This window comes from Globicephala melas, chromosome 13 (genome assembly GCF_963455315.2).
Source record: "Globicephala melas chromosome 13, mGloMel1.2, whole genome shotgun sequence".
NCBI classification, from domain to species: Eukaryota; Metazoa; Chordata; class Mammalia; order Artiodactyla; family Delphinidae; genus Globicephala; species Globicephala melas.
Window position 1 is genome coordinate 65639836 of NC_083326.1, and position 21369 is coordinate 65661204.

Sequence of the window (21369 nt, forward strand, 5' to 3'; positions counted from 1 at the left end):
GTAGGTCCTAGCAAGCCAGGATAGGAGAGTGGATTTTACTCTGTCTGATGGGAAGCCACTGGAGGGTTTCAAGCAGGGGAGGGAAAGGATCTAACTTGTTTTTAAGTATTGCTCTCAAGTATGTGGAGAGTGTATTGTTGGGGGCAAGAGAGAAAACAAAAAAACATGTGGGAGGCAGTTGCTGCCTGTAGGTAACAGGGGATAGCGGCTTGGTCTCAGGTGGTGGCAGTTGAGACAAAGACAAGCATAGAGATTGGGGTACATTTTAGAAACAAAGTTGATGAGCCCTGTTGATGTATCAGACGTGGGAAATGCGGGAAAGGGTAATCAACGGTAACCCCTAGATTCAGGACTTTAGTAACTGGGTGGACGTCATTCATTAAGAAGGGAAACTGTGTACTTTGATTATTGCTGCTTAAGAGTTTAATCTTTTGTTATCTGTATTTTAAAGTGTGTTGTACAACATATGCATGCTTGCCTTTGTTAAAAGAATAGGACCCAGTAAGCTTTGCATAAAGAAGTAAATAACCATTGGCTCTGACCATAAGTGGAATTCTCATTGTGTAAAAATTCTATTGATCTAGACTGCATTTCATCCTCATTATAGCATAAACAGTAAAATGCTTTGTGATGCAGAAGAAGAAGGAGGAGGAGGAGGAGGAGGAGGAGAAGGAGAAGGAGGAGGAGGACAAGAAGGAGAAACTGAGAGGAAAGCAGGCTGTTTAAACACATCCACCTCCTTCCTCTCCTCACAGCTTGGTGGGGATAAGAATTCACTTTTAATCAGGATTCCCTTCTGCATGTAGCCTGCCTGTCATTACACATTATCTTTTTTTTTTCATTTATCATCTCTCACTTGATAAATTATTAAGCCTAATGTTACACTATTAAGAGCATAATTACTAGTAATAATTAACTGCATTAGATTAACCTTAAGTTCAAGAATTTCTCTCCAAGATCCCCCCAAAGGGGGACAGTGGGCTTTAAGCAGTTGTAGGCTTTCCTGAGGCAGCCCTTCACCATCTGATGGAATGGGGGCCAGGGGAGCTTTGCAGGTATTAGTCCAGGTTCAGTTCATTTCTATCATGGTCACTACTGTTTTCCAGTCGCTCACCTTGGCCTCATCCGACCTCCCCCGCTTCGCCCCGTGACCTGCACTCAGTCATTTACAAAACCCTGACTCTGCCTTCACAATGGCATAGGCAGCTAGCACTTTTTACATTGCCCTTGTACAGGCTGTCATTGCTTCTTAACAGGCTTCGAGGTGCTCTCCAGTCTCCCCCCACCCACATGACCTCTCCAAAGCACAACTCTGATCAAGTCACTTCCCTATTCAGAGACCCTTCCGGACCCCCAAATGAGCCTGCCAAGCAGTCTTTCCTGGCAGTTCCGGGTTTAAAGATGCAGTCCCAGGAATTCAGCAAGATTTCACACTAAAGTTCCCTCCAGTGAGAAGGCAGCATGAGCTTAAAAATTAAAGTTTGAATGCTCTCTTGCCCTCTTCCAATCTGGGTGATCATAACATCTGCAAGCCTCAATCTTCTCCCATGACAGGGTTGTGCAGGAGTCAAAGGAGATTATGAATCAGTAATGACACACTCAGCGGGCCCTCAATCAGTGTCCTTTCTTTCCTCCAAGAAGACAGTCACTTCACCCTCAAAGACAGTTCACAAGAGCTACAATGGACACTGTTATGGACTGAACTGTGTTCCTCCAAAATTTATATGTTGAAGTCCTAACCCTATATTTGACTATATTTGGAGATTGGGTCTTTAGGGAGGAAATTAAGATTAAATTAGGTCATAAGGGTAAGGCCTAATCTAATACGACTGGTCCTTATAAGAAGAGGAAGAGACACCAGTTCTCTCTATGTCTCTGTCTCTCTCTCTCTCACTGAATGTGCACAGAGAGAAGGCAGCCGTCCACAAGCCAAGAAGAGAGGTCTCACCAGAATCAACCCTGACAGCACCTTGATCTTGGATTTCTAACCTCTGGAACTGTGATAAAATAAATTTCTGTTGTGCAAGCCACTCAGTCTGTTGTGTTTTGCCATGGCAGCCCAAGCGGGCTAATACATACATACATCATTGCTTTATCACCTACACTCCTCTGACAGGTTTTCACACCACCCTTCCTCTCACTGGAGCTTGTTAACAATGCTTTCATCACTCTGACTTCCCAAAAGCCCTCTCTGCCCACACCTCACCCATGTTCATGTCCACTTGGGAATCATGCCCCATCTAGGGAGTGACCTATGAAGCATCTTGTCCTTCTCTGTAATTTCCTCCCACATTCCTTCTCAGTTCAGGATTTCAGACTTCCTCTGAAATGTTCCCAGCTTGACCTTGCTTCTGACTAACTTCTTTCCAGGCCTTCCTCATTCTCTGATGGGGCTCAAGAAGCCATTCCAAGTATTTAGATGGTTTGCTGTCACAGTGCAAAATGTGCTGGGTCTGACCAAACCCAACAGGTTTCGCAGCATGGTAATTGGGGAAATAATGTAATGTCATTACATTACAAAGAGAAAAAGACTATGTTCTCCTTTGACTTTAGGGAATTCACAATCATACTTTACTGCCTAAATTTCCTATCCTAGATGGTTGGCAGGAGGGAAAAACCTAGGGAGAAATTAGAGAATCACAGAATCTTCCAGAACTGGATGGGCCCATAGATGTCACAGCTTGAATCCCCTCGGAAACACTCCACCCCCCCCCCCCCCGCACCAAGTGAAGGTCAGCTTCTGGATGTGTGTCTCTAGTGACAGAGAATGCCCCACCTAACGAGGCAGCTGAATCCATAGTGGAACAACTCTAATGGTTGCAAAGTCCTCCTTTACCTTGAGCTTAAATCTCCCCATTTAGTCCTACTTGTGCCCTCTACAGTGCAACAGAACAAGTCAAATCTCTCTTCCACAAGCTAGTCTTTCCAGTATCTGAGGACAAGGGTTGTACCCACCCTCAAATCTTCTCCAGGCTAAGCTTCCTCTTCTCATGTGTCTGCTCCTCACTGGTGGCCCTTGTTGCTCTCTCTGTTGCCCTCAGCCCCACCTGTGTCCCCAAATAGGTCTCAGACCCTGGGCCTCTAGACCAGTCCAGACATGGGTTGTCCGGAGCTAAGCAGGCTGCCCTTCTTGACTTACCATCTGTTTTTAACATCATGTGGCTTCAAATACTTTTAAACCTGCCTCTCAGCCATGGGTCTTGGCAGTGCTGAGGACAAAGCCAGTCCCTCTTATTCCCATCACTGTCAGAGAATCTGCCTCTAAATTATCTGGACCATTTAACAAGAATAGATTTCCTCTCATTGCAATTTAGATTCCTGATAATGTGGTTTGCCTTAACAATACAGTGGCTCTATCACTTAAATTTTTTTCACTTCAATCCCTCCAGGGTTTGGCACAAATCTGATGTTTTCCCATGAGCCTTCTCTAAAGGGACAACCACTTAAACCACAAGGAAAACATCTGGCCAAATTCATTTCCCCATACCAACTATTAATGTCTGGAGTTGGAAGCTAGCAGGGACTGCATCTACCTCTCAAACCAAAGGCAGACAACAGTCCATCTAGTGATCGCTCCTTCAGTGCTTAACTCAGCCCTAGAAATGGGCTCCCTAAACCAAGCTACTCACAGAGTGCTCTGCGGGCCAGAAGCACTGGCTTCACCCGGGAGCTTAGGAGAGCTACGAGTGCTCAGTCCCCACCCCACACCTACTGAATCAGAGAAGTAAGGGTAGTTCTTACACACAGTGAAGTTTGAGAAACCTGCCCTAGACTGCACTGAAAGTCACTGTTCCTTCTTAAACTTGTTTTGACCTCTCTTTGGGACCAGAAGCCAGCGACTAACTACAAACTTGGGATGCTAAGATGAGAACAAAAAGTTTGGGGTGAAAGAGGCTCTCTCTCCAAAATCCCCTACTGAACTTCCGGAGTTTACCATGGCATTTGGGCCACCCAGTGGGAGACACTGTCACTTCTCTACATGCCAACATATAGCACATGGACTGAAACAAGCTTTGACCAGTCTCACTGGTGAACCCCAGACCCGGCAGGCTCAGTTAAATAAAAACTTCCCAAGTATCCTCATGCCATAGCAAAGTTACTGAGACATTTCATATGGAAGTCTACAGAAGCCACTTAAAGGCTTTGTGGGAAATCCTTCCACAATTTGTCTCCTCAAGAGAGGGGGTTATAAGAGTTCCCAGAGGATGACCTCAACCACCAGAGTCAATAAATATTGCCGACTGGAGGGCTCCTCTGCCCTGCCATGGCATGAAAATGGGAAGAGGAATTACAGGCTCTCAAGGGTCTCTGCAATCTAGCCTCATCCTCCTTCTCCAATCCCAGCAGCCCCTCCACACTCTTCCAAGTCCTGTATGCTCTAGCTAAATCACACAGACCCAGCCTCCTGGATATGCCCTGTGCTTTCCTACCTCCTGCTTTTGTTTACACCATTTCCTTCTGCTTGGAACTCCCTCTCCATCAAGCTCTACCTGCAAAAACACTGTCCCAGTGACCAAAGGGAAGCCCAGTCCCATCTCTCTGCTGACACCTTCCAGAACCAATCTCTTCCTCCTCTGACCTCTTACCCCACCTGTCGCCTGTTGCACTCTCCTGGTGCCTGTCAGGCCCTATTTTGGTAACTGCTTCCGGACAAGTGTTGTCCCCCAAATATCCTCTAGCTCTTGAAGAGCATTTCTGCTTCCACTTAGCATAGGACCTTTCTTGCACATGGCAAGCACTCAGTGAAAGTCTGCTGAGTGAGTGAGTGAGTGGGTGGGTGAGTGACAGCAAATCCTTGGAGTCTCCTCTTGGGGAAATGACAGGAACCATGGTGACCAAATGCCTTTGAGTTGCATTTATTCCCACTGGCTGCATGGAGTCGGGACTCTTAATGCGGACATGCCAAGGACGGCTCTCTCCTGAGGAAGAGCAATAAACCTGTCCTGCCAGGCCCACACGGGGCCCGTTAAAGACAGTGGGGCTGACTAGAAACTCTAAACTGCTCTGAGATGTCAAAAGGGTGACCTGTAAGCTCAGTGTTAGTGAGACCAAGACCTCAAGGGGAATCTGACCTTGAGGGTTAGTCTATCAAATAGGCAAAAAATTTTAAGTGATAATATTTGGTATTGGCAAGTAAATAGTCTCTCCCACATAGTTCTGATAGAAATGTAATTCTGGAAAGCAGTTTGTTGGCACAAATCCAAAGATCATCTCCTTCCACCATACGATCCTACTTTTAGTATTCTATCTTAAGAAATTATCAGAGATGCAGAGAAAGTCTTATACGTAAGGATTTTCTTAGTATGTTCAATGCTACCTTATTTACAATACAGGAAAGTTGGAAACAACATCAATGACCAACAATAGGAAAACCACTGGATAAATTAAGGTACATACTCAGGATGAAATATTACACTGCCTTTAAAATTATAGCTTTGAAGAATTTGTTATGAGGAGATGATTGTGACAAAAATGTCAAATAAAAAAACATACAAAGTTATATACCATATGATCCCCAAATTTTTAAAGATAGATAGATAGATATAGAGAGATATCCAAATTAAACAGTGATTATCTCTGGAAAAAAAAACACTAAGTGTGTTTTTGTATTTTTCTAAATTTCCCACAATGAGTATGTGTAATTTTATAATCAGAACACAATTCTTTAATACCTTTAACAATAAAGGGCAACAATTCCAGGGTGGTCTCAGATTAACTTGTAGAGCCTGAAGTCTTAGAACAAAGCATGCAGGGAAGTTATGTATTTGTTTTTGGGGTTGTAGAAAAAGACATGAAAATATCATTGAATGCTAATTGAAAACTATGTTTTATATGACATAAAATAGAAAATAGGAAATATACGGGAAAGCCTATTACTTGCCAACACTCAGTCATCTGATGTTAGAGCAGGGATTACCTTGGAAATAATTAAGGTCAACCCTATTCTTTCAAGTGAAAACAAAATTAAAGCCCAGAGGAAGAAAGTTCAAGTTTACACATTCATTTTTTCTTTACTTCCGCACCCTTAGCAAAGTAAGATAGTATGTGAACACTCAGGACCACGAGCTGAAGAGTCAAGAATTGCCTAAAGCAACAGACAATGGCTCTGTGTGTGTTCCTAGATTTACCATCAGAGGTAGCCACTGGACTGAAAAAAGAGTGCCCTGTATATGCCTTGAAAGCATAGTTAAACGGTGTGCCTGCCCCCCACCCCACCTTCTTCCCCTCCTATTAAGCACACTGAGAGGCTTCCCACCCAGTTCTAATCTTGGTCCAGTGGTTAGGACTCTGCGCTCTCACTGCCGAGGGCCCAGCTTCAATCCCTGGTAGGGGAACTAAGATCCCACAAGCCATGCAGTACGGCCAAAGAAAAAAAATTCTTGGCTCTGCCAGGACAAATTATGTGACCTTGAGCAAGTCATATTACTACCCTGAGCCTCAGTTTTCTCCACTATAAACTGAGGATAAGAATCCTTCTTAGCCTATTTCACAAGGGTGTTCTCTGGCTTAAATGAAGTGACACGTGAGAAATCTTTAGGAAAGTTTTACCCCACAAAGCCATACTAACCAGAAGAAATATTAATGATGCTTTTACATAGCCCGTGTTTTGATGGAGTTCCCTGAATTTCCTTAGACAGAGTGGTCATTTTCTCTTGGAGGGAGCAAGATCTTCATAGCTCAAATGGAAAATACACTCAGCTAATTTCGGGGAACCACTTTCTTTGTTAATGGATCATATAACACCCAGAATGTCCAGAGCTCTGGAGATGGCTTCCTGTTCTCAGCTTCTGTCTTTCCTTTAAGGAATGCTACCAGGATATCTCAGGGCCTCCTCTCCACTACTCTGGGCTGTGCTGGATGCCTCCCTCGAGATATCCTCAGACAGTGGTTCTCAAACTTTGGCATGCACCACAATCTAGACTCAAAATACAGGATGTCCACTTAAATCTGAATTTCAGATAAAAGAATACATTTTTTAGTAAAAGTATGTGCCAATATTGAGTGATACATACTTATACTAAAAAATCATTCACTGTCTGAAATTCAGAGTTAACTGGCCAGCCAGTATTTTTATTTGCTAAATCTGGCAACCCTAGTCAGAATCACCTGGAAGATTTGCTAAACCACAGATGGCTGAGCCCGATCCCCTCAAGTTTCTGATACACTGGTCGAGGTTGGGGTTGGAAATTTTGCATTTCTAACAAGAACCCAAGTTTTTTTTTTTTTTTTTTTGCTGCTGCTGCTGCGGATACCACACTTTGAGAGCTCCGTCCTAGGAGAATAAGAAAGGGAGAGAGGATGACTAACTTACAGTGCCTCCTTGGAGGCCAAGTGTTGGGCCAGGCACTTCATTCACCTTATCTGATCATGCTCACAACAGTCTGTGAAGTGCATATTGTTCTCATCTTCATTTTACAGGTAAGAAGTCTGAGGACAAGAGCAGTGACGTGATTTGCCCAAGGTCCCACAGCCCAATGTGACTTCTGTCCAAAGGACAGAAGAAGAGGCCAGAGCACCACACTGTCTTTCCCCCTTCCTCCCCAGACATTCCCTTCTGAACTTCCCTGAAGGGGCACAATGCAGTCAGACCCCCCAGCCCACCTCATTGACTCATTGTAAATTCAGGAACAGCATGTGTGTGTCTGCATCACACTTGTATTTCGATACTTCCCTCATCCTCTGGGGAACTGGTCTTTAATCTAAATTAACATCTTGGGTCAGATGGTGGTGGTGGGATGAATTGGGAGATTGGGATTGACATATATACACCAGTATGTATAAAATACGTAACTAATAAGAACATGCTGTATAAAAAAATAAAATAGAATAAAATTCAAAAAAATAAAATAAAATAATTTTAAAGACTCCAAAGAGTTTATGAGGATTATATCTATCTATATTTATATTGGAGATATAAAATGAGAAATTGAAAGAATATGTATTTGTGAAATCATTTAAAATAACAATAATAGACTTATTATATGTTAACAAAAAATAACATGTATTAATAAAAAGTGACTCTATTTTCCAAACTAAAAATAAATAAGTTGATTAATTAACATCTTGGTTCCCTTAGTAAGGAATATTTTCACAGGGGAAGTTTGAAAAGGTTTAATCTTTGACCCTTGCCATCTCGTAGGGATGACATTTCCTGGATTGGGACAGAAGAGAAGGTGGGGCTTACATATTCAGGCTACTTAATTTTGGAGACTCGTAAATATTTAGACACAGGCGTTCTCCAGAGTCATCATAATCTCTGTTTACCCTATGTCAACTCAAAATGGACAATGGTGGCCTTTCACTTATTTTCTTCATGAACTCTCTCTTTGCCCCAACAACCAAAGGGGCGTGAAATCAGGAAACGACTGCCAAAGCTGGCATCTTCCCACAGGCTGTTGGCACAAAAGGGGGGTGAGGTCTTCTGTTGGCATTTATAGGTCAAGGTGGCTGAAGACCAACCCTCTCACCAGCTCAGACGGGCTCATCCTTGGGATCATCAACAACTCAGGGTCGCTCACCTGAAGGGCCTGATCAATATGCATGGTCTCTCCCCTATGCTGGCCCTCTTTCAGTTCCCAAGTATCCCAAGCTCCTCCTCACCTCAGGCCTTTGACAATTCTGTTCCTTCTGCTTGGATCGCTCTTCCCCCAGTCTTCACATGGCTGCCTCCTTCTCATCTTTCAGAGCTCAACCTAAATGCCCAATCCTCAGAAAGGCCTTCCCTGATCCTCTTATGTACATAAAGATTCAAACACATTTCCTTCTTAACCCTCACCACTATTTGTAATTTCAGATACATTTTGTAAGAATGTGTGTCACACACACATACACAAACACACACACACACACAAATATATGCCAGCACCTAACACAGAATGTGGCACATAGAAGGTAATCAATATGTAAATGTAGAATGAAATAATAGCAATGCATATATGGATAAATGATTGAATTCACACTTTAAGAAGGAGCATCTGGGGACTTCCCTGGTGGTCCAGTGGCTAAAGCTCCGCGCCTCCAATGCAGGAGGCCTGGGTTAGATCCCTCGTCAGGGAACTAGATCCCACATGCTGCAACTAAGAGTTCGCGTGCTGCAACTAAAGATCCCGCATGCCTCAATGAAGATCCCGCCTGTAGCAGTGAAGATCCCGCGTGCCGCAACTAAGACCTGGAGCAGCTAAATAAATAAATAAATAAACAGAAGGAGGATCTGGAGATGAGATACAATAATAAGGACAATGATGATGATGATGATAAGAATGTCCAACTTGGGTAGTACTAACTGTATACTATTCTAAGAGATTTACATGTATTAACTACTTTAATCCTCAAAACAACCCTGTGAGGTAGGTGCTATGACCTCTATTTTGAAGTTGAGGAAACTGAGTCAGGAGAGGGTAAGTAACTTAGCCAAGGCCACAGAGATAGGAATGGATGGAACTGGGGTTAAGACCAAGGCAGCCTGGATCCGGAGCCTATGCTCTTAACCCCAACTCCAAATCACCTCCCTTGCATACAGTTTATCCAGAACAAACATATAGCTGTAGCCAACTCAAAATGTGCCATGCCACTAGTAGACAGGGAAAGCCCAGACACATTTCTAACATGAACAATCCAAAGACTTCATCATGGCTGATAGTTTCAGCACTCTTCTGACCTCAACCAACTAGAGATATTGATTATAACTTACTTTTCCCTTTCTCTGTTGGCAGAATTGCTAGTGTGTTAGAGAATGTTGGGAAGACAGCCAGAGGGAAAGGAGAAGCCAGGAGCTTAGGTACAAACTAGATGACAGGAACTTGGCTACACACAGTCAACTGAGGCCACGGAACACAAAGGATACATGGGATGGTGAGTGCCTGTGCATGAATCAGAGAAACTCCTCAAAGGAAACCAAGCCTTGAAGAATTGGAGGGAAATGGGTCCACCAAAGAGAGAGAGGGAAGGATGAGGGGGAGAGAGCAAGAGGAGGAGGAAGGCGGGGGGAGGAAGAGGAGGAGAAGGAAGAGAAGAAAGAGGAGGAGGAAGAGAAAGAACTGGTCCTTCGAGAGTAAGGCAGTCACTGGCATGCTAAGCAAAAAACTCACCACAAATGAGACACAGATATATGGGAACTGACAAGGTTTGCAAAATCTTGACTTAAACTGAGAGAAGCCAAATGTTTGAGAGAGTGAGGAAGCATGGCCACACCAGACTTTACCAAGGAGTCCAATCTGGGCTGAAATCAGGCACCCTAATTAGGGCCAGGCTTGGTTTTCCAGTTTTACTACCATGAGCCTAGAAAAAAAAAAAAAACCTAAAGGAAAAAAATGTTCTGTGTACATAGGAACAGAAACGTGGAGCACTGCTGGAAGCAGCCTTTCACTTGGACTCAGCACCCTCCTAATCTCCTGAATTCTTTCCACCACCTACACAGTGTAGTCACTGCACCAGAGAGCAGAATGCAGGCTGAAGGCTCAGGTGACATTGACAAAGGGATCCAGTATGAGGGTCTGGGGACATATCCCTCTTCTCCCTCTCATTCCTTTAATTCAGCACATACTAGATGCAAGGCCCTGGACTAGGTGGTGGAAGAGATTTAAAAAAAAAAAAAAAAGATTAAGAAAAACACAGGCTCAACCCTGGGACAAATGAAAGCACACACAGCTACATGCAATCAGAGCAGGAAGACAGGGCCACCTGGACTTGGCAGTCACCCGGTCTTATGAAGGTCAAGTACTTGTCTGTCTCCCATCTCACATCTTCCCAACCCTTGCTCCCTTGGTGAGCTCTCTGCCTCTCCTATGTCCATTCGCCTTGTTCCTGCTCTTCCTCTCTCATTCATGAGTTCTCACCTAGGTATTAGGCCTGCCAGGCTGTTCCAGGCCTCCCGGTGGCCACTCCAGTAGCATCCTAAGTGACTGAACTTTGATCTGATCATTAGGTTTTAGAGACTTAATCAGATACATTTTACTCAAAAGAGTCTAAGAAGTATGAGAAGCTGTCCTCTTTCCTCAGAGAAAATTTCCATCAGGGTCTATGGTCAAACCTAAATGAAAGATTGTCTTGGTTTTCAGAGAAACCTGTAGACTGTACCTATAGATCTCATAAATTTCCATCTCAAAGGATAAGGAAAAAGAGACCTGAGTAACCAGAAGAACAGGGAGAACCCTAGCTCTACTGTTATCTTGTGTGAACTTGGGCAACCCATGGGGTTAATCGTCATTCTTGCTGGATCACTGAGGATTCAATCAGATAGATGATTGAAAAAAGAACAAGAGCTAAACCTGAGAGTTTGTGTGCCAGGTTCTGTTCTGAGACTGAGTGTGCATCCTCAAAACAACCTCAAGTAAGTACTGTTATCTCTGTTATAAGAAAACAAATGTAAGGCACACAGATGTTTAGTAACTCAAACAGGGTCACACAGCTAGTAAGGGGCAGAGGCTGCATTTGAACCCAAGCAGCCTGGCCCAGACCTGAACAAGAGGTCAACAAACTAGAGTCTACGGGCCCAATCTGGCCATCCTCCTGTTTTTATAAATAGAGTTTTACTGGAACACATCCATGCCCATCTATCTATGTATTGTCCATGGCTGCTTTCATGCTACAGCAGCAGAGTTTAGTAGTTGTGACAGAGATATTTACTTTGTGGGCCTCTGCAAAGAAAGTTTGTCAACCCGTGACCTAAACCACTGTGATATACTCCTCTCTGATGATTCTTTAATAGTAAAGGAAGGAAAGAAACTGTGGCTATTGAGAGACACACAGCCATCACATTTCCACTGGCAATGGACTGGCTCGCATGTACACACCCATTTCCTCCATGCTTGTTCCTTCCTCTGTGGTGTGAAATCTCAGCATTTTAGTCCTGGAAGAGGCTTTGAGATCTCAGTCTTACTGTTTCCCACACTGAGAAGACTCTCTGAGACTCAGAGAGGCTGATGATTTGCCTGACGTCACAAATCTAGGACAAAGCAAGTCCTCTGGCTCCTTGTGAGGTCCCCACTCCCTTTAGAATACTTACTTCTGAAGTGTTTGAAAATGCCTTGGGGGTTGTTGAAGGGTTGGCTCAGCCCTGTTGTACTCGCTGCTCCCATGGACCTGGCTCTGCCAGTGGTCCTGGCTGGTGTGACCAAACTCTCTTCCAAAACAAAAGTTCTCCGTGGGGCTGTGTACCTGGGGCTCTATCTCTCTAAGTAATTTCTGCTGCCACTAGCCAAGGCATGGAGAATTTCCCCTTCAAAGCTCACTTTCCTGCTTTCACGTCTCCCACATCCTCAAAGAATCATTATAGCACAGCACCCAGGCAGCTGTTCATCAAAGGCACCAAACCATGGTGCCAGCCCACAATTACATAAGGTTTCATTTCAATCACAAGGTTTCGTGTTTCTCAGTTGGCTTGGCTTGCCTCAATGTGACTCAGGTTTCTGGGGCCCTCCCTGCCTGGCCCTCTTTGTGAGTTGACCTTCCTTTACCCAGCCCTGGAGTCCTTGCTCCTCCTCCCAATGGGCCCTCACTTTTATCCCTAGGCCAAGCACAAACTATTTCTCCCTCTTGGCCTCATTAACTTTTTAAGAACGGGGTCCTTTTCTAGAGTGCCTGGATCTCCACCTGTTACAGGTCACAACTGCCACATTCAAAGTCACTGAAGCCCCCAGGAATGCCCCCCAACTGGCGTCTCCTTTATCCAATCTTCTTTCAGATTTTATGAGCTCTGATTTCCACCTGCTTTTCTCATGGGTGACTATCCAAGCCCTCGGGGCCTCAGGTGTATCAATCCAAGGTCAATACAAGTCCTTTCCTCCTAAAAATCCCCTGGGACTATCCTTCCGAAGTTTCTCTGGTTGCTCACACATCCTACAGCACAAAGCAACAGTGCTAAAGGCAGATGAAGGAGGCAAAGTGTCCCCTTGGAGGCCAAGAGAAATGTCAGCTCCAAGAGCCTGTGGCCCCTGTGATGTCCTCCTTGGGCCAGCACATTTGAGGACAGATATTCTGGTTATAAACTTATAGACCGAAGACAGGCTTAAACTGACTTTGTATTTTAATCCAAAGGGAAATTTAGAAGCATAGTTTTGTGAATTCCCTGGCAGTCCAGTGGTTAAGACTCTGCGCTTCCACTGCAGGGGACACGGGTTCTATCCCTGGTCAGGGAACTACCATCCCGCATGCCCCGCGGCCAAAAAAAAAAAAAAAAAAAAAGAAAATACAGAATGTCTTGGCAGGCCCCAATTATCTGCACTACCTATTCAGGTATTTTCCTCTGAATGCCCACCCAGAAGGATCCCCTCCAGCCTGGCCAACATTAGCACAATGGCCTGAGCGAGGACAAGGACGGCTGGGAAAGGCACGCATCCACCCAAGAGAGGTCCCCAAACCTCTCCTCCCCACCAGGGTGTGGGTCCCTCAAATGTCCCTAAAACCTTGGGGGGGGTGCCCCATATTTCCCACGCACGTGCTTCTCCTTTGCACCCAGAAGTGCAATTGAACTGGTCAAACCACATGTTCCAATTTGGGGACTGCAGAAGGCAGCCGTATCCATTTAAAAAAAAAAAGAAAGAAATATATTCTTTCTGAAATATAGTTTTGATGCAGTTTAAACTATTTTTCAATTTTGGAGAGAAAGTAGTTTGATTTGCATTTTCTTGCATGCCTTGTTGTTCTTTCAAGTGTGTACTACAATAGTTTTAAAATCATTTTAAATTTTAGAATGGAAATCATCATGCTTATTTTTCTTCTAAATTAGCAGTTTTTAAATTTTGTAAGTCAGCAGAACCTTGCCCTCAAACAAAATCTTAGCAGATTCCCCTCATGTAAAATAAATAAAAGACGGGTTGCTGGGAAGGAGAGTGAGGGCAGCCCCTGAGGCATTTCTACAGCGCTTAAGAGTTGTAGTGAACATATTTTTAAAGACTGCTACCGGGGAGGGGGAAGGGTAAGCTGGGACGAAGTGAGAAATAGCACTGACATATATACACTACCAAATGTAAAATAGATGGCTAGTGGGAAGCAGCTGCATAGCACAGGGAGATCAGTTCAGTGCTTTGTGACCACCTAGAGGGGTGGGATAGGGAGGGTGGGAGGGAGATGCAAGAGGGAGGGGATATGAGGATATATGTATACATATAGCTGATTCACTTTGTTATACAGCAGAAACGAACACAACATTGTAAAGCAATTATACTCCAATAAAGATGTAAAAAAAATAAAAGATAAAAACTACTACCTTAGAATATAACCATACTTTACTGAATCAAAAACACCAACTATTGTAAGACATACCACGGAGCACGAAGAAGAAAAAACATTGCCACTTAAAGTATGGCATGCCACTAACTGTCAGACACAGTCAATCTCAGAACTGTAAAAATGCGGTCAATGTGTAGCTGGAATTGATGACTTACAGTAGTATAAATAAATTACATATAAATCGTGTTCATATACTCACACAATGTGAAAGTTAAATTTAAGTGATGTGGTAGCAATATCTTCACATAAATGCTAGCTTCCATTTACTGGGCACCAGACAAGTGCCAGCTGGGGCGTTGCCCTGACACTTTTTTTTTTTTTTAACATCTTTATTGGAGTATAATTGCTTTGCAATGGTATGTTAGTTTCTGCTTTATAACAAAGTGAATCAGTTATACATATACATATGTTCCCACATCTCTTCCCTCTTGCATCTCCCTCCCTCCCACCCTCCCTATCCCACCCCTCTAGGTTGTCACAAACCACCGAGCTGATCTCCCTGTGCTATGCGGCTGCTTCCCACTAGCTATCTATTTTACGTTTGGTAGTGTATATATGTCCATGCCACTCTCTCTCTTTGTCACAGCTTACCCTTCCCCCTCCTCATATCCTCAAGTCCATTCTCTAGTAGGTCTGTGAACATTAACAAATGGAAGGAAGGTTAAGAGCGTCAGGGCATCTTAGGGGTAAGATGCCCTGATGCTCTTAACCTTCCTTCCATTTGTTAATGTCCCCATTTACTGAGCACCTGCCAAGCACAGTGTTGAGTGCTGCACATGCATAATCTCATTTAATCCTGACAAGAACCCTCCAAAGTACATATTATTCTCCTATTTTATAGAGGGAGGAACTGAAGCTCAGGGAAGTTCAGTGACTTCCCCAAGGTCATACAACTAGTAAATGAGGCAGGTCAGATGAGCTGACTTCAAAGCCCATACTCATTCTACTCTAGAATTTTCTAGAATTAGAGCATTTTCAGAGTTGGGAGGGACTTAGAGGTCATTGTATCCCCATTCAAGAATCCCCCTTGCCAGGATCCCTAATAGATGTTGATATTCTCGGTAAATCTGACCATATAGGGAAGAGTCTACCCAAACCAGTGATTATCAAGCCTGCCTGATCATCAAAAGCACCTGGTAAGCTTTTTTTAAATGCAGATTCTTGGGGCCCTCTTCCAAGGTTTTTTCATCTAGTAGGTCTGGAGTGAGGCTCAGGAATCTGTATTTTTAGAAAGCACATCCAGGTGACTCAGATACACGGGCAGGTTTATGAACCATTAACGTAATCTCGTGAAACCTTAGATGGAAACTGTTGTTGGAGGAAGAAAAGTCAAATTTCAGCCTCATCAAGGAAACAGGGACTTCTGCACAAAAGCGGAATGATGTCATGTTTCTCTGTTGGTTAGAATAATCCGAGACATGAGTAAGGAAAACAACACCCACCGGAAACCCCACATTATCTGTTTTGGGTGGGGCTAATCCTCTCATCACCCAACTCTCAGCCCAGATCCAAACCCAGGTGCCATCAGGAAGAAAGACATCATCACTGGTTAAGATGTGATGTGTTCCCAGGCCTAGCCCAAAATGTATATCTCCTACGGGTGGTTCTGCCCCATGCCTCTGCCTTCTTGTTGGCTTCTCCAAGACCCAGAGATTGGAAGCTAAGGCCTTATCCCCAATAAATCAGCCCTAGAAAATTTACATGAAGAGATATGAGTTTCCTGTTAAAGAGGGAGGAAGGAAGAGAAAAGAGGTCAGGATGCAAACCAAGGCTGGATAAACATCCTGGATGGCAGGCTTACTCTTGGGGGCATTGAAGCATTAGATGGGGTGGGGATACACTTGTTTCTTAACAACTAAAGTAAACTTCAAGGTCCTATTCAGTTTTCTAATTCAGAAAATCTCAAGTCCACTGAGATTTCATGCCAGCCTTGGCTGTGAAATCTGTACAGCAGCACTGTCCAATAGAACTTTCTAAAATGATGGAAATGTTCTAGATCTGCAGTGTCCAATATGGTGGCTACCATCTACATGTAGCTATTAAGCACTTGAAATATGGCTAGTGTGACTGAGGAAACAAATTATTTATCTTATTTTAATTTCAATTTAAAAAGCCAATGTGATTAGTGGCTACCATATTGGACAGTGCAGTTCTAGAGGAACTACTCCAACCTTGCCTTGAACTTTGTGATCAGAGCTGCCTATCCAACACCAGCTTTTAGGAAAGCACCAAAGTCCAAAGCATGAGAAGATAAAATGTGTCAGGAGAGACCACCATGAGGGACCCAACACAGAAGTCAGCATCTGCCCAGTATTCTTGGCCAAGGGTAAAGCAGAAATGACTTCAGGGATAACATTAGCAACTGTGAAGATGCCAAATATTAAAATCCATCCCCAAATACCTGATCAAAGGCCAAGTGCAGGAAGTGGCATGATTTCCTCCTACCTTCCCTCTGTTCTGTGTATACGACAGTGACAATCTTCACTTTCTTGCTTCTCTTCCTCCATAGCTGTCGCTCTCTTCTCATTGTATGTACATTTCATTACCCCTGCCCCTTTCACCAGTCAGTCCTGCTTGTATCTTACGCCCAAAGAATTTCACAATTTGGCCAATCTGGTCAACCAGTAGTTTTGATGAGAACTCTGGATTGAAATAATCATTGGGCTGACTGATAACCCAGCAGAGCCCTGTGCTGTTAGGATGGAAGGGCCCTTCCAGTTTCTCTTCCACCCATGCACACGTCCTTTGATTGGGATACTTCTGCCTATGTGCAAGTGTCAGGGAAAACACCTCACGTTTATACAAAATACAAAATCCACCAAGAGATGAGGAAAACTGTAACTGGGGACAGTAGGGGCTCCTTCTCCAGCCACTCTACAAATGTTTATTGAGGGCCTCCTGTGTATCAGGTACTGTGTTAGGCTCCTGAGGTAGGAGAGATAAAGTCTCTCCTCTGTGGGTCTTAAAGTAGCAAAAAGGTAGCAAAAGAGCTACTATTTATTGAGTTTCCACCCCACAAGCAGTCTCCGCTTCTCATCATACTCCTGGAAGGCAAATATTACCAACTCCCATTTTATAGAAAGAGAAATGGAATCTCAGACTTGCCCAAGATCACCTCGGACTGTGTGCTCTTTTTGCTTCTCCACGCTGTCCTCCTTGTGAAGTCTTTCCTCTGTTTATCCCTTGAAAAACTTCCAAGTGTTATTTATTTAAAGGCTATTCCCTTACTGCAAGAGATTAAGGGTGCCCAGAGACCTGGAGAGCAGGTGACCCATTATCAGGGATCTAAGGCAAGAAGAAAGAAGAACCATCACCCAAAGCCAACAAGAAAATGGCCTCCTATGGGGAATATCGTGGTTCAGCAAATAGTATTTCAGAGAAAACTTACCGGCCACCACACCATACTTCGTCCTGCCAGGAAGAAGCCTCCAACAGTCCCACGATTAGTGGAAAACATGGCCTGGGGAGGAAGTGTCAAAAATTTAATAGAAAACTAGAACGGAATAACCTTGCCAGCCAAGAGGATCACCCCCATCCCCCATATACTTGCACTTTCTTCAACCCACTTCACTTTCTGAAACACTTCCACATTCCTTACTTCCTTGAAGCTCAGAAGACGGAGGAAGGAACCTATATTTGACAGGCAATTAACACAGACTTGTTGAGCCCCCTGTGCCCTAGGCAGTGCCAAGGAGAGCATGGCTCAGATATTTCTGGACTCCTGGCAGGGAGGCTTCCATAGGCCATAGTCTTAGGGCCTCTGTAGTGGTTTTTCTGGGAATAGCAAGGGGACCAACAGCCCCAAGGAGCAGGGGAGGTAGCTAGGGCTGAAACAAAAAAAAGTTCCAAGGAATCAGGCTCTGAAAGTTGGTCAGGGAAAGACCATTCTGAAGGTCATTCTGAAGACTCCTAGAGTCCATAAGGAGCTTTCAGATACATCTCTGCAGATCCTCACAGCCACGTGGGGTGTCATAAGAACAGGTAAGATTGTACGCATTGCACATTTGAATAAACTGAGACTGAGTGGGGTTACCAGCATCGCAAGGCTGGCATGTGTCACAGCCAGTGCTAAACCTGAGAACCCTGGCTCCTGGCTGGACTTTCCACCATGTCTGGGAAGCTGAGAGTACTGAGCAAGAATCAGCCACACAGATTCCTTGTGACACTTTAGGCTTTCAGTCACATCTGGTTTCTACAATTATTTTTTTCTTTTTAAAAATCAACACTTCCTTTTATCTCTAAAAAAAATCTCTTGGCCATGAAGGGGTTAATGCCCACCCTCCTCTACTCTAAGTCAAACGACTTCAACCACCTGCTAGCACCTCAGCCTCCTGGCCTGCGGTCCCTCATGAAAGCCTTTGAGAGTGACTGGAATATGTTCACACTTAAAAATACCTCTCTTCCAGTTGCTAGGTGTGCCGACGTCTGTCACAAGTGAAATTTCCAAGTTCAAGACTGCTAAGAACAAGTTTCTCTGGTTTGGTGTGTCCCCATAGTCCCAAAAGGGAGCCACATGCATTTCCCTCTCCCCAGCACCAGGCCACCCTCCAGTCTTCCTCGTCCTCCTCCTCTTCCTGGGCCCAGCTTTTCAGCTCTCACTCACTCCAGCCCCTAGATCCCAGGGCACAAGACCTCTCCCAGGTGGGGGACGCAGGGCAGCCCCTCTGCCTTGGGCTGCCCCAAAGCACCTGAAGCTGGCAGAGGCTGGTGTCCTTCTGGATCTACCCTGCTTCTTTCCCCTCTGAAACTGGATGACTAAGAGGCAGGACAGTAGTCACCTTCCTGGGGCTCATTTCCCAAGCCCTGGGATCCTTCCTGCAGCTACCAGCTGGTCCTCTCCTGCCCCTCACACCCCCAGCCCCCAGCCTCTCCAATCTCTCACTCTCCTTCTCTGCTCACAGAGCCGGGGTGGGGGAGCCTCCTCAGGCACTGGCCAGCACCTCCACTTCTGCTCACCCTTGCTTGGCCCCTCACCTCACACGGTGCCCCCTGAACTCCTCTCAAACATTTCCAAGTCATTTCCACCCGGCTCCACACACCCTTCAGCCCACCTTCCCCTCCTTGCAGTTCACCAAGGCGGTGGCTCCTCCGTGTGCCCCCTCCTCCCTCCCCTTGGCCCTTGCCACCTCAGCCCGCGTTTCAGGACCCCTACATACCCACAGCCCGACAGCCATCACCACCACGAAGTAGACAACAATGACAGAGATGTCGGCCGCATTGCGGATGCGCTCATAGGCCTTGAGGGGCTCGGCGGTGGCAGAGGTCGCAGGGCTCCAGGTACTACTGTCCATGACGGCGGCCGCAATGCGTCCCTCCAGCCCAGGCCGCTCGCTCCTTATATGGTCTCCGGGTTAATGATCAGTCCCGGGGAGGGGATCCGTGAAGTCTGGCAGCAGTGCTGTCTTGCAGGAGCCCCAGCGCTGCGCCGTCGGGGAGCAGCTCTGAGTGCACAACAAGGAGGAGCTGGCAGAGCTTTGGCGGTGAGGTGGGCGGGTAGATAAGCACTCTCCCTCAAGTGGGGTGGGGCCGGCCAGGGAGTGGTGCCCTCCTAGCACAAAGGCCCACTGTGCTCCCGCACCGGCACTGGGCACGGGGCAGCTTCACCTGGGCTGCTGTGTGGCAACACCCAGGCCAGGGCTCCAGCGGCTCCATTGAGGAGCCAGGCTTCCTGGTGCTGGGGGCCTAGAAGCTTCAGATCACCTGCCACCTGCTGTTGGACCAATCTTGTATTCTCTGTGGACCTGGCTTCTCCATGTGTAAAATGAGTGCGGGACTGTTCCAGGAATCAGCCAAGTTCTTGGCCTCCATGGAGAACATTCTGGTGAGAACCAGAAGTTGCTGGATGTTGCTGGAAGAAAATTCAGCATGATGGCAGTATCTTGGCCACTCATGGGTGAGTGGGATGACCACTCACCCATCCACCTTTCTGCCTCTCCCTCTACAGCCTGCAGCGCCAAGGGGCACTGTTACCCCAGCTGTAAGGAAGAAGGAACTGAGACTGGGGAAAAGGATTCCCCTGGGAGCTATTTCCTTGCCCTGTGCCTCACCCAGTAATGTTATTTGGGGCCCTTCCAAGGCAGGTGGGAGGGAGGAAAGATACTACAGAATCCCTTCCAAGGAACTCATCAAACCCTAGCCCTTTCTGGGGGCTCAGCCTACCCATCTGGAAACACATGTCTAATTTGGAAGTCAAGGCTCAGAAGAGAGATGACTGTGAGAAGAGGCACAACTCACCAAAGGTCACACAGTGAGCCAGTGACAGAGGTGACCATGCAGCCCAGACCAAGGCAGCCCTAGTTCAGAGGAGGGTTGGGATGCTCTCAGGGGCTGGTGCTGGAGGCCCCAGAGCAGCCACTTTGGAGAGGGGACCCTTGCTAGGTGATGAGGTGAGGGAGGGGGAAGGACCATCCAAACCCGCCAGGATGCTATTCTGCCTCAAGCCCTCCCTGCCCACCACCAGACATCCATCCACTGCTTAAAGTCAAGCAGCCCATTCCTTTGCACCTTGTTGCCTCTGAGGGCCACTGCCCTCCTGCCTCTTCAGTGCTTGTTTGTCCCCACTTCCCCCACCCATCCCCCAGGACTGTAAACTGTATAAGGGCCCATCATAACACCTGCCCACAGGAAGAAAAAATTCCCCATTTGGGGATCTTGGAAGCAGGGGCTCTTCACCGTGGATGCCTCCCATGACCTAGAGCTCAGTAGTCAGCCACAGCTTGGAGCAGCTTGCCTTCCATCTGTGTCCACTGGTTCCCGCATTCAGCAAAGCTTTTTCACCTGACTCTGCCAAGCAGAGTCCCTGCCCTCAGGGAACTTCCAGTCTGGTCTGGAAGTGAGCTCACCCACAGGAAAAGTCCAGCCTTTAACCACCAGCTGCAGGCTGCCAGCCCATGCCCGGTTCTAAAAGTGAAGTCTGTGGAAATAAGCAAATCCAAAGCGTGAGTGGGAGGAAGGCTTGGAAGTGCTAAAGGACCTCAAAGGAGGGACCAAGCTGTTCTTTGATCTTTCTAGGACAGCAGAACATAGGTGGCCAGAGAAGGAAAGGGATGGGTGGCAGCCAAGGAGAGACCATAAAAGGCATTCATTCTTTCATTCACTCTTACAACAAAAGAGCAGCTTCTATGTGCCAGGTCATGTGCA

General features: G+C 45.8%; 1 protein-coding gene across 3 annotated transcripts in view; it reads right to left on the bottom strand.

Moving 5' to 3' along the window:
• The window catches only part of SLC5A1 (solute carrier family 5 member 1), a 54905-nt gene extending 33862 nt beyond the window's left edge, over window positions 1-21043 (bottom strand). The window contains exons 1-3 of one of the 3 annotated variants that reach the window (XM_060310740.2): window positions 20844-21043; window positions 19386-20077; window positions 17618-17689 (exon numbers count right to left, since the gene is read on the bottom strand). In XM_060310740.2, coding sequence (XP_060166723.1) covers window positions 17618-17689; window positions 19386-19520 — 207 coding nt within the window. In that variant the 5' untranslated portion in view covers window positions 19521-20077; window positions 20844-21043. Of the gene's footprint in view, window positions 1-17344; window positions 17423-17617; window positions 17690-19385; window positions 20745-20843 lie in introns of those variants that run through there. The other 2 variants (XM_030860920.3, XM_060310741.2) reach the window with 2 other exon arrangements.
• Window positions 21044-21369: the final 326 nt, after the last annotated feature.